General features: G+C 44.9%; 1 protein-coding gene across 2 annotated transcripts in view; it reads right to left on the reverse strand.

The window, feature by feature from the left end:
- Positions 1 to 12,353, reverse strand: part of SRL (sarcalumenin) — an 87,615-nt gene extending 75,262 nt beyond the window's left edge. For both annotated transcript variants that reach the window (XM_029576236.1, XM_029576235.1), the window contains exon 1: positions 11,136 to 12,353. In XM_029576236.1, coding sequence (XP_029432096.1) covers positions 11,136 to 12,045 — 910 coding nt within the window. In that variant the 5' untranslated portion in view covers positions 12,046 to 12,353. The remainder of the gene's footprint in view (positions 1 to 11,135) is intronic.
- Between the last annotated feature and the right edge of the window lie 944 nt (positions 12,354 to 13,297).

Consider the following 13,297-nt stretch of genomic DNA (forward strand, 5'->3'; position numbering starts at 1 on the left):
GTGGAGGAGATGAAGAGGCCTTTGTGCCTTGCAACTGAAAATGAAGAAGTATTTAATTCTATTGGCTGGAACCCAGGATTGTGCCATTTACTAAATAAGACTCTCATCCTGAGGACAATCCAATAAAAGGGGGAAGATATTATAACTATTATAATTAACATTTCTTTGGCAATTTATTGCAATGTGCCACAGTGCTCTGGTTGTTGGTCCAAACAATGCAATCTGCCACAATATAGACAAGCCACTCAACTCCTGTTTTGTTTAAGATGAAGGCAGGGAAGACCTGGAAGCATTCTTGAAAAGTTTTGAAAGAGCTACCCGCATGACTGGCTGGCTAGAAGCCACCTGGACCATGTACCTGGCAAATCTACTTACTGGCAAAAGCTAAGCGACCTTTCAAGCTGTCAGTCCCAATGGGAGAGCCAGTAATTCTGATGTTAAAACCACCATCCTGGAAAAAGCGAATTACGTAACAGACATACCGGCAACATTTCTGAGAGAGTACCCTACAAACCAGGGAAACCCCACAAAGTCTTTTCCACTGCTAAAAGATCCCAGTTGGAAGTGGCTACAGCCCAAAGCGAAGACAGGCTTCAAAGTAGCCAATCAGCTCCTCCTGGAGCATTTCCTGGATGGGCTGGACTGGTCCATGTGGAACTGGGATTGTTGTTACTCAGGGCTCATCCTGGAGAAAGCCTTAAAAGTGGTGGATATCTTTCACCAGTCTCAATTGGTGTGGAAGTTTGAAAGACAACCCGTACAAGCTCCCTGTTTCGGCAGTGAGTACAGGACCCCAGCAATGGACCTCGGAGAAGGACAGTTCTAGCTCTGTACTTAGGTCACAACCAGACTCCCCAGTTTATTTCAACTGTGGAAGGAGAGGTCATTTGGCCAGAGATTGCTGGTACCAAGGAAGTAAGGCCATGGATGTCAACCTGGTAATTCAGCCAGCAGTAGAGGCTAAAACGCACACTGACAAGGGATGCCCTTCAAAGCAGGGATGACCGTGTAGTTGGAGGAGAAAAGAAAGCCCTAAATTGCCTGCACAAATCAAGCAGCAAGGCTACAGATATAAGAACATAAGAAATTGCCATGCTGGGTCAGACCAAGGGTCCATCAGGCCCAGCATCCTGTTTCCAACAGAGGCCAAAACCAGGCCACAAGAACCTGGCAATTACCCAAACACTAAGAAGATCCCATGCTACTGATGCAATTAATAGCAGTGGCTATTCCCTAAGTAAAATTGATTAATAGCCGTTAGTGGACTTCTCCTCCAAGAACTTATCCAAACCTTTTTTGAACCCAGCTACACTAACTGCACTAACCACATCCTCTGGCAACAAATTCCAGAGCTTTATTGTGCGTTGAATGAAAAAGAATTTTCTCTGATTAGTCTTAAATGTGTTACTTGCTAACTTCATGGAATGCCCCCTAGTCCTTCTATTATTCGAAAGTGTAAATAACCGAGTCACATCTACTCATTCAAGACCTCTCATGATCTTAAAGACCTCTATCATATCCCCCCTCAGCTGTCTCTTCTCCAAGCTGAACAGTTTGCTTTGCTCACTCTGTGCAAGGAATAGGGATGAGGAGGACTTTTGCCCTTAAATGAAAGAAAAGAATAGGATTTCTTATGAAGGGTTCACTTATATTAAAGTGGAACAAATCCTGCAGTTGTGCTCCATTGTGGTGAGAAACAGCATGGTGTCAGAGTGCCCTTAGCTCAAGGATTAAGAGTGAGAGTACAAGTTAATGATACCTCAGTGGTAACTACATTGATATTCCTTGTTTGGGAATTAGTAACTTTGTGATCCCAGTGGAGCTTGATGACTGTCCTATGCAAGTTCTGGTAGATTCAGGATGTAGCAATGCATTTGGTGTCAAATTAGAAGAGTGAATGTTAACACAAAGCATATGACTGTCGACCATTGATCATGAATATGAATGCTAATACTGTAAACCATTGTGATCTTCTTTTGGAATGACAGTATATAAAACGCCTAATAAACAAATTAGGAAGAGTTAGCTCAGAGACCATGTCAACTATAAAAAGAAGGTGATACTTGGTTATGTACATGAAAATCACCTGACAGGTGGTACCAACGACTATGGAAGAGCAAGCCAGTATAGAGGTGGGAGCTTCCCAAGCTCCTCTACATAGTTGCTCTGGGGCGTGATTATCCCCAGTTTGATACCATATGGATCCACTTTAATGCTGGGTTCAGTTGCAAAGAAGACCCATTTCCAGAAATCTCACCTTGGGGAAGCCCAGAAGTAGATGGTAAGGGTTCCAAGACACCTAAAAAACGACAGCAAAGCTGCCAAAGGAAGGTAGGGCATTCCAAGTACCTGGAACTTATTCTGATAAAGGAGGGACAGAAGGCATCCTTCAAACCCTTGACTGGATCTCCAGAATGGATGGGGAGGGAAAATAGGAATGCCTGATTTCTCAGGAGTATACTCCTAGTAAGAGCAAGCGCTCAACCTGACAAGTTTGAGCTGATGGGGAGAGTATGTGAAGAGGTATATAGGAGAACATCTCAGAAAACCTGAAAGGACTGGCTTCAGAGATCTGGTCCAGTCCACCTTAAACCCTATAGCAGCAGAGAATCCTGGTCGATTTCCCTGGGTAAGGGGAATAACTAGCTGGGCCTAGAAGGAAAGCGAGAGCTACAGGAAAGAGGAGAAGCCTAGAGAAGGCCAATATTAACGAGATATGAATTGTATTGCTCTCTTGTTTTGAGAACTGCTAAGGTAGAACTGGGATAAGCAGATGCAGTAATGGAAACCCTAAGAATTAAGACATCAAATACTTTGAGAACATGATGTCTCCCCCTTGATCCAGAATCATGGTGAATATAATTATATAGCTTGTAGGAATGTTTTGCTTTTGCTGACAAAATGACATGGATGTGTCAATGATTATGCTCTTAGTGTTGCGGTCCCGGTCGCTCAGCTGGCGACCGGGTCCTTACCTTCCACAGCAGGGCGCTGCTTTCGAGTCGTCTTGGCTCTGGTGGCGTGCTCGGAGGGACCGCGGTGTGAAGCACAGCTGGCCGGGCCTATTCGGGCCTTGGCGCAGCGGCGTCTCCACGAGGGAGACGCCGCCGAGCTCCGGAACGGGCCCCTCCCCTCTGGGGCACGCGCGTGGGGAAGCCCAATTTAAAGGGCTTTTCTCGCCAGACCGCGGACCGCCACCAAAATGACGTCAGATGCCGGCCTGCATTTAAGGCAGCGTCTGCTCTCTGCCTTGCAACAGGGTTCCCTTGCTGCAGTGCCTGGATCTCAGCTCCTGGTTGGTTCCTAGTTTTCCTGCTCGGATCTCGGCTCCTGGTTGGTTCCTGGTTTTCCTGCTCAGATCTTCAGCTCCTGCTCGGACCTTCAGCTCCTGATCTTCGGTTTGCCTCTCCGGTTCCTGACTTCCGCTGGTCACCGCTCTCGTGCCTGTCTCTTGTCCCGACCTAGGACCGTCTTTGTCTTCGCTTTCGGATCTCCTAAGCCCCAGTGGCCCGGGACCTCACGAGCTCCTCTCGGGGGGTCCGCTGGCTTCCAGGGTGAAGCCTTTGTCTCTCCTCATCAGATCTCCTAAAGTCCCAGTGGCCTGGGACCTCACGAGCTCCTCTCGGGGGGTCCGCAGGCTTCCAGGGTGAAGCCTTCTTCTCTCCTCAGCGGATTGCCTAAGTCCCAGCGGTCAGGGACCTCACGAGCCTGACTCCGCCTCCCGGCCTTTCATCTCACTCCATTAGGCCGGTCCAAGGGTCCACCATGTGACCTAACCGTAACACAGACCTCTCCCTTCTCATCTAGCTCATAGTTTGAAGTGATGCTGAGAATTACAGAGGGAGGCGGCTGACCCATGGTTCTCAGCTGGTTTGGAATCTCCGCAGGATTTTCTTGCACTGGGAAAAAAACATTACAACATTGTTGTTTAAGGTCTTTAAAGTGCTTTACCCACCGAAAAAGGGACCTTTGAAAATTGCCTGCCCTATCTGCGGGCAAAAGTACCCATTTAGTGCCAGTACGCACATACCTTTACCCACAGATAGGGTAAGCATTCCTGGGGCAGGGTCTGGGCGGGATTAGAATTTACGTGCAGATAGGGTAAGCGTTCCTGGGGCGGAGTTAGAACTGACGCACGTACTTTTTGAATTTATAAAATACATGTTTAAATTTCCGAGGAAAACCGTACCCGGACAAATAACAGATACATGTCTGTGCACGGGCTTTAACCAACTCCATTTCCAAGGGGAATTTTTTTTTTCCCTTTGAAAACTGGAGTAAAATCTGTGGGTAAAACATACACCTGTAGGCTTTACACTTCTGCGCACAGTTTGAAAGTCACCCTCTAAATGTTTTCAGTTCTTTTCAGGGGAGTGAATCACTGCCCCAGACTGGGCTTTCCTTGTGAAAAGTCCATCCCAGAGCCAGTCCTGCTCCTTTCCTACAGACTAAAATAGGAGCTGTGCCGGGTGGGTGCTGGATATCTCATCTAGGCTACCAGCTTAGCATGAGGCAGATTCGGTTTCAGCTTCTCTGTAACAACGATGAAACGTTACAAGGTGTTAAAAATAAATTCCACACTGTAGTAAAAGGTCAGTATTCTTGCAGAATGTTCCCAAGACAAGACAGATAGGAAACGAGCATGGGATTAATTTTTCCACACACCCAAACACAGGATAAAACAATGCGTTTTGTGTTACAGGGTCATGTTAAGGAGAAACTAGAATATTCTGTTAATTCTGTATCCAGAGGGCAAGAAGCAAAAGGGTATCCATGGTGCTATTACAACAAAATAAAAAGCGAGACCTGTAATCATTAAGTTTTACTGCTAAGCACGAAAGAAGAATTGTAAAAGTAATTAGGCGACATATAAAGTCGTACTAGAAATTATTTGAAAGCAAGCGCTAATACTCCTGAAATCGTATGCCAGCTTAGTCCATGCATGTCATTTCAAGAGCTTTACTTTTTTAAAAAGAAAACCTCTATTTACCGCTGATAGGAGAAAAAAGAAAGCAAAATACTTATCTAAACAAATGACCCAACCCTGGCTTTCTTAAGGACCTATTGTGCCTGCCCAGGGCTGGCTTTTGGGGTATGTGATTTGTGCGGTTGCACAGGGCATCATTCACTATGGGGCGCCACTAATCCTTCACAATTCAACTGCGGATACAGCCCTCACTTCCCTCAGAGACATCCTTACGAGGGAGCGATTAGGACAACCACGCTGACTACATGTTTTGGCATGCCCTGCTCTTTGAAGGACCCTGCTTCAGTGTGATAGCCCCACCCATGGGTGGTTCTATCATGAGTCAGAGTGAGGAGGTCGCCTCAGGCAGCAGAGGTTTGAGGCGGTAAAAAGTGTCCTTCAAAGCTCTCTGTCTGCGGCCGCTTCACCGTGCCTTTAGGCTCAGCTCTGCCAACAAGTCTGAAGGGGCCCCATCCGCCATGTGCAGGAAAAAAAACCACTAGTGGCATCAATTTGATGACTAACCCGTGGGGTCCCATCCTCCGTGGGCAGGAAGAAAAAAAAAAAACAAAAAACAGTAGCGGCCTCAATTTGATGACCGGCTCACTGGGTTCCCACCCGCCGCAGGTAAGAAGAAAGGGACTGCAGCCACCGGTGGCCACTTTTAATGATGTGTCCAGTCCACGGGGTCCCCACCACTTGCAGGCAGGAAGAAGGAAGCAGGGAGGCGGTGGCACGGTTTTGATTGACATGCCCACGGGGTTCTCCCTCCACAGGCAAGGAAAAAGGGCCCATGCTAGCAATGACACACTGTTGATAACCTGCTCCTGGGCCGAAGTAGAGCCATGCAGCGCCAAAGATGACTGCCCGCAGGATTCCCACCCTCCTGCGGGCAGTTAGGACACGGGGAGGAGGAGAGGCGATGCACAGGCAGCGAAGGGAAGGGACAACCTCTCACGTCCCCTTCTAGGTGAGAGGGGAGGGAAGGGAAGGGGAGCTGAGCTGAATGAGTAAAAGGGGAGGGGATAGAGAGAAGGAAGGGAATTGCTTAAGAGGGAAGGAGTGAGGTGAGAAGGGAGGGGGATGAGTGAGAGAGGGAAGGAGGCAGTGAGTGAGTGAGAGGGAAAAGGGGGTAGGGGTGAGTGAGTGAGTGAGAGGGAGATAGGGGAGGAGCAAGATGATTTGTGAAAGAGTGTGCAGGGCAGTAGAAGTAGGTCACTGCCTAGAGTGCCACAGTTTTGGGGATGACACAGTGGGGGCAGGACTGTGACAATTTCAGCTCTCCTGTTCTTCCCACCCACGTGAGCCCAACATAGGAAGTTGTCACATAGGCCCACGTGGGTGGGAAGAAAAGTTACACAATCACTGCAGGCAGAAGGAGCAGGAGCAGTGTTGGCCCATGTGGCCAGAAGAAAGCAGGAGCAGCCTCTGCCCAAGTCCTATTGACTGCACGGGCTATAGGTGGAGGTTGCTACAGCTTGTGCATTCCAAAGGGGGAGAGAATGTGTGTGTGAGCATGAGAGAGAGTGTGAGCAAGCTTGTGTGTGTGTGTTAATGAAAGCGAGGACAAAGTTTGTGTGCAGCTCCCCTCTTCCCACGACAATCTGAGTGACTGGAAATCAAAAGTTCATAGATATGGAGAGTGAGGCATTTATGTTATCCTTATAAGTTTTAATTATTGGTTGTTTGATGTGTCTGCTGTTTTTAAATATTTTGTTTATTTTTTGGGGAATGTTTTAACAATTTTTAGGTGAGCTTATTGAATGTTCTATTTGTTAGCTGATTTGAAATATTAATTTTCTTAGTATATTTTTAATACAATGATGTTTTATATTTCTTGATTGTATTTGCTTTATGAGAAATGGTGATGATTCTGTTTTTCCATTGTTGCGCTGCATACGGAGTCTGGCTTCTTGCAGTTTCCAGTTCAGTTTATGTCTGGTCATTTCTATTTATGGTCTCTTTATTCTATATTTGGTGAGTATGTGGCTGTGTTCTGCATGTGCGACCATGGTGAGGTATTCTGCTAGTATGTAGTTTCTGTGTATGGCAGCCTGGCTTGTTCTGTTTTCCTAATAGGAAGTGTATTGGTGTTTTAGTACCCATGTAATATTTGCAGTGTTGCTTTTAATGGGTAGGGTTGATACTGCTTGAGTGCTGATTTGGTATGGAAAGTTTACTATATTATAATTTGTAATTCAGTTTACTTATGGCTTTCTGAGGGCCATACTCACACTTTATAATGGGCCTAATACCATATGTGTTGCAAGTGTCTTGCTTATTTGTAGAACGTTCTGGTTGACACCACAATAGTGCATGTAAATATACCTGATGTAAGTAATGTTTTTACCTCAAAAGACTAGATTTCATGTAACATATGTTATATGCCTAATTTGTAATTGTGTGTGGGAGGGCTTGAGGGAGGAGGGGACTAAGTGCAAGGCTATAAAATTTGCCTAGATGGAAAATACCCTTGCACCAGCCTGGAGAGAAGGCTTCATACACATACATACACACACACACACACACACACACACACATACACATACACACACACACACACACCACGGGTCAAATATTGGGGAAGGGTGGGAGGCAGGTGGTAGAGCTCCTCAGAGTGGGACAAGGTTACCACTTCCTTGAGATTTCAAACCGCACTCCTGATGCCTGCCTCCCCTCTTCTCCAGCATTTCAAATCACCAAAAGGGCAGGACTCTAAGGGGGATCCATCTCCCCTCCCCCCAGCTCTCCTGGTAATTTGACCTGCGTCGTGCCTTGGGGGGGGGGGAGGGGGCGGGGTTTTTTCCCCGTTTTTCCCCTCAGGCAGCAGATTGTCTTGAGCCACCCCTGGCCCCACCTCTGGCAGCACTGTTTCAGTCCCATGCCCCAAGCGCACTACTGAGAGGAGATGGGGTGTAACATTATCAGGCCATCACCTCCTTTCCTATATGGTCACTGATGTAACGCCTGCAAGGCCAGAGCTGCTCCTCTCTGAGGTCAGGGAGGTAAAGCCACTGTGCTGCCTGCACTAACCCTCACCCTTCATGAAATCTTTGCTACGGGAGCCATTGGGGATTATGAGATCTGGGGGGGGGGGGGGGATGCCCCCTATATTCATGGGAAACCTTATGGGATCATAAGATCTTGGAGTGGGGACCCCCCCACCAATCACAAGCGAGCAGAACATTAAAGGCAGGCCTGGCTTTTGGGGAGAGTCAAAGTGCTGCTACAGGCAGACTTTGTGGTGGCCCATAGGGCTGAAGGAAGGCTGATGTGTTGCTCCCCCCTACCCCCCTCTCTGTGGATCTGGCAGCCCAACACTACTAACCTCCTTTTCCTGCTTGCCAGCTTCTCTCACTCCCCACCATTCAGTTTACAGATCAGGTGTTTCAACCACATTAGAAGAGGAGGAAGAAGTGCCCAGGATCCCCAACATCGCTCTTCTGCCATCTACACATCAGGTTGGGGGGAGGGAAGACGAACGTGGGGTTGGAAGGTGAGGACGAGGCAAAGGGAACGGCGGAAGTTAAGGAGGAAGGGGAGGAAGAGGGAGATTTAGGGATAAGGGAGTGTTTGACAGAGCAAGAATGGAGACAGCTGTTGAGGGAAGAACCTGGGGACCTGACAGCAACCCAGTGAAGGAGGGCAGAGAAGGGGAGACTGAAGCATGAAATCTAGCTCTGAATGGATAGAGACGCAGAAAGAGAGGAACTGAGAAACATTACAAGAAAATGAAAAGAACAATGCGAGACAGCAATATAAGAAAGGAACTGAAGACAGGAGAAATGGGAAAATGTACAAAAGACCCCGAAAATTACAAAACAGACAAATGAAAAAGAAAATAAAATGATTACCAATGTGATTTAAAAAATAAAATATTACAGACAACAAAGGTAGAAATAAAGCATTGTATTTTCAGGCTAGCGACTGGACTATGTCACCTTTGGCATCTTGTATTGTGCACAGTACAGGAGGAAATGTATATTTCTCCTCCAGTATTGCACTGCAGGCAGAGTCTGCTTTCTCAGGGTTTCCATGTTGTTATTCTAAATTGTGGTCCCTTGTTCTGTATTTATTGGGGGGTCTGTCTGTGTTCTGAGCGACACATTACCCTGTGAGATATTCTGCTAGTGGGTAGCTTCTGTAACGATACTGCTTGTTCTGTTTTCCCAGTATCTATAAGGCCTGGTGTTATTTGTGCTGCTGGTTTTTCATACAAAGGGTTCTTGCTGTTTGAGTGAATTCTGGAAATTAGTGCTATTATAGCAGGTTCGACATATAGGTTCAGAGTGACTTTTTGGCAGTATTTTGTTCTGCATCACAGAGTGCCTCTTAGTAGAAGCAGTTTGCGCTGCTGTTAATGAGGTGACACTAAAATATGAATATATTTTTGTATACTGAATTGAAGTCGGAGCCTCCTAGTTCGGTTCTGCATCTATTGTTGGCGTTTGTGGACACATGATATGCCTACTGAAATTAAAGTGCAGGGTTTATATTGGGTTCTGTTCCAATCGGTACAGACTCCAGACGTCATTGTTGTCATCTGACCTTTTAGGACAGGGTGGGTGCAAAGCCTAAATTTGTCACTGGAAGATGGGGTAGGGATCGGGGGCTGCGTGTCGGAGAGATCCCTGAAGAGGTGGTGGCACAAGTGAAGTTGGCATTCTTCATTAGAGAGAAGAGACCACCAATTTCAGTTTTTGCACAGGGCACCGGTGATCCTAGCACCAGCTCTGGGCAGATTCTCAGGCAATGTGAAAATCAGGGACAGAATATCAAGAAATTAATTTCTCCATCAAACACTGTACACAAGATTTCCGAGCCACAAAACTTTAAAGTCTCATCATTTGAACATTTACCAGGCTTGGGATGCCGAGCGCTGAAAAACTAAGTTGAGAACTTCAGAAAGCACCACTCAACAAGAGGTTGGATTAGCAAGGATGGAATTTAATGTAATTCTTCTTTGCGCTGCAGCTTTTAAAAAGTGGATTCGATTCATTAGAGATGGTCATTTGACCACAGTGAAAATTTCACTCCTGATGAATATGGAAGCAGCAAAACAAAAAAAAATCACATCATAATTTTTTGATATTTTGCAGTTACTTCCACCTGGTTTTTATGTTCCCAGAGGCAGGCATGATAGTGTGTTCGGAACAGGTCATTGTTAGGAGAAAAAATAATACAAAATGCTTTGCCAATAAACAGTGAAAAGGGTTTTTTCTAAGGAATATAGTTTTGAAATAAAAATGTATGGACTAAGGCATAGGAGTATAAAAATAATAGCGCTTACTATCCGATATAGAGTCTATAATGCCCAAACATTTATAATTCCCTAAAATCAGCCCTATAATTTAATTCACTTTCTAATATGCTAGTTCTGTATGTCACATTCAGGTGGAAAAACAGGGAGCCACTTGGGTGGGAGGGAGTCAAGCAGATTATGCCCCTTTGTGTTTTCAAATACCCCTGTCTCAACGATAGAGGGGGTGAGATTGTCCCTTGAGATGATCATCCATGTCATTTGTACCACTAGGTGTGCATATAAAGCACAGGGATCGGACAGATTTTGTTCTAGAACTGAACTTTTGGAAAAAGCATCTTCTCTTCCTTCAAATCTGTGAGTGTATGCCCACTTCCTGCCTGGTTCTCTCTCTGCAAGGAACTGCTCGCTGTTCCCAACTGGATTCTTTGAAAGCTGTGCTGCCATTTATTGGACCAAGATAAGAATTAGCCACATGAGCTTTTATGACCTCAAAGGTCTTTTCTTGAGATATGATCTATGTGGTCTTGAAAGCTTACAATAAATCACATTTTTGATAATTTTTCTGGTTGCCTAACAGAAGGTATCACAGTGTTCTGCAGGTCAAATATGACTGCTAGATTTATGTCCTATACGTCTGTTTCCAAGAACCAAAAGATTAAAAGGACAAATGTGTTCATGAATTTACTGTTACTGATCTATCTGTGTACTACTTTTATCCATATGGCCCTCTGGAAGAGGAAGGGCTCACTATTAGTATAACAGTTGAAAACACATGCACCAGAAATCATTAGGAAAGGAACATGCATAAAACCTTTCCTTTTTACTACTAAAATTCAAGGCCATCTCAAGTCTAGGCTGCATCTCTACTTGCATGGACACAAGCACAGCTAACAGAATAATTCAGACCTATTTGCCTGGCTTCAAGCATCACAACAGCAGTGGGATCATGGCTATCTTGTAAGCTGCCTCTTTCTGTTCCTAATTCTCTGTTTACAGCATGGTTTTCTGCCACTGTGGGGTTGTCTTTATCAGAGTCCTTGTTATCCTGCTCTGTGGCATCCAGAGATGCATTTTCATTGCGTGCAGAATCGGACTTGGGTTCTTCATCGATTTCTTTGTCTGCATCTTGGCCATGTTCTTGCACTTCACTAGTGGACTCTAATGATTCCCCTGTGACAGTATCATCTGTTGCCTCCTCTGCGGGTTTTGATAGTTTTTGACTAGAATCTTCTCTTTCTAAATATGCCTCAGGTCCTTGCTCTTCATCCGAAGATTCTTTTTGACTGCCATCTTCTAAAAGTGCTTCAGATTCTGACTTTTCTTTAAAACCATTTTCTGTATGCTCTGTTCCTGCTTGACCACTTTCATCTTCTTCTAAAAGATCCTCAAGAGCTTCTTCCATTAAAGTCTCAGGTTTTTCTTCCATTTCTCCCAATGGCTCTGAGGGTATCTTTTTCCTGCTCTTTCCTGTTTGCTGGTCCTCAGTTGGGATCTCATCCTCAACAATGCTATTTTCTTCACCTGAATCAGACCCTTCCTCTTCAGCATCAATCTCCCCATCTTTCAGGTGATATTTCAGTACTTCACTGGTTTCCTCAGACATATCAACTTCTTTGCCTTGATCATATGACATTATCTGCTCTTGAATGTTGGCGTCTTCATCTTTGCCATTCTCAATGTCATTTTCTTCAAGAGACTGTGTCTTTCCCAGAGCAGAGTCACTATTCTGAGTAATGTCCTCTTGAAACAGCCCTATCCCTTGCGATTCAGAATCTTGTGCTTCTTGATTAACATTACTTCCCTCCTTTATATCCATATCTTCATTAACTAAATTGGAACAAGGCCAAGATAGTCCATGTTTGTCTTCACAGCCTTCTTCTGCACCACTATTTTTAGTTGATGGAGGTTCGTGGTCTTGGTGTTCTCCATTCACAACCTCAGCAAGATGAACTGCAATACTTGAATCCAGACAGCTCACCTCTTGTTTGCTTTCAGTTTGATTCTGGTTGAATTCTTCCTGTTCCTGTCTCAACACCAAAGGAGGATTTCCCTCCACTGGCTCATCTACCTTTTTTCCATCTTCCTCCTCCAAACTCTGCCCTTCCTGCTTCACACCCTCTTCAGTACTTACTTTATTGAGAGGTATGTGATCTGAAACCAGGATGGAAATATCCTCAGTATTGCTATCATTGTCGTTCTCTTGGCTCTCATTGTTTGAGTCATCAGTGGGGGGATGTATATCACCACCTGTCATGGAACCATGGTCATGTGATGGCAGTGTCTTCTTCCCAGGCATCTCCTGCTCATTGCTGTCTGTGTACTGCAGAAGAATGTTCTCTGTGTGCACGGGATCAGCATAGAGTATCCCTTGTTTTTCACTCACGCTTTGGTCTCCATCTGAGACTTGGCACTCCACAAAGCTGGCAACATCTTCCATACCATTGGGAGCAGAAGCTTGCAGTTCTAAATGATTACAACATTATCAGTTATCAGTCTGCTTCTGCTCTTTACCTCAGAGAATCTAAATAGTTCCAGACAATATTCAGAATGTTCATGTAGTCAGTGATGTAGTGCTTGCTTGTGGACACATGCATGAATTTAATTCACTCTATATTGTGAAAAAGTCTGCATTTATTCTCATATTATATTACTGTCAATTCATCAATCATATCCCAGGCTTTCCTTTCCTATTTTAGCATTAAATTGGATATACTACTTTTAGAGCATTTACTATATCTTTTGTTAATACAAATATATTTCAGTCTCTCAGACTGTAAGATAACTGACTTATTAAATGAGAAGAGTAACAACATTTCAGCCAATCAGGAAGCTGCCTGGTTCATTAAGTACAAAGCAAATTCAACAAAAATAGAACTTCAAACAATCAGATCACAGAACCTTTAAAAGTCTTCTAAAATCAATGAATAAAGAAGCTTTTGGGCTTCAGACTGTATATAGAACTCACTAATCGGGATACCGCTGTTCAGTGAAGCTCCGATTAGCAGTAACTGTCATTGGACTGGTACAGTGGCCCTTAGTACCTGTTGTACTGCAACAGTAGCTCTTTG

Source organism: Rhinatrema bivittatum, chromosome 14, assembly GCF_901001135.1.
Source record: "Rhinatrema bivittatum chromosome 14, aRhiBiv1.1, whole genome shotgun sequence".
Lineage (NCBI taxonomy): Eukaryota > Metazoa > Chordata > Amphibia > Gymnophiona > Rhinatrematidae > Rhinatrema > Rhinatrema bivittatum.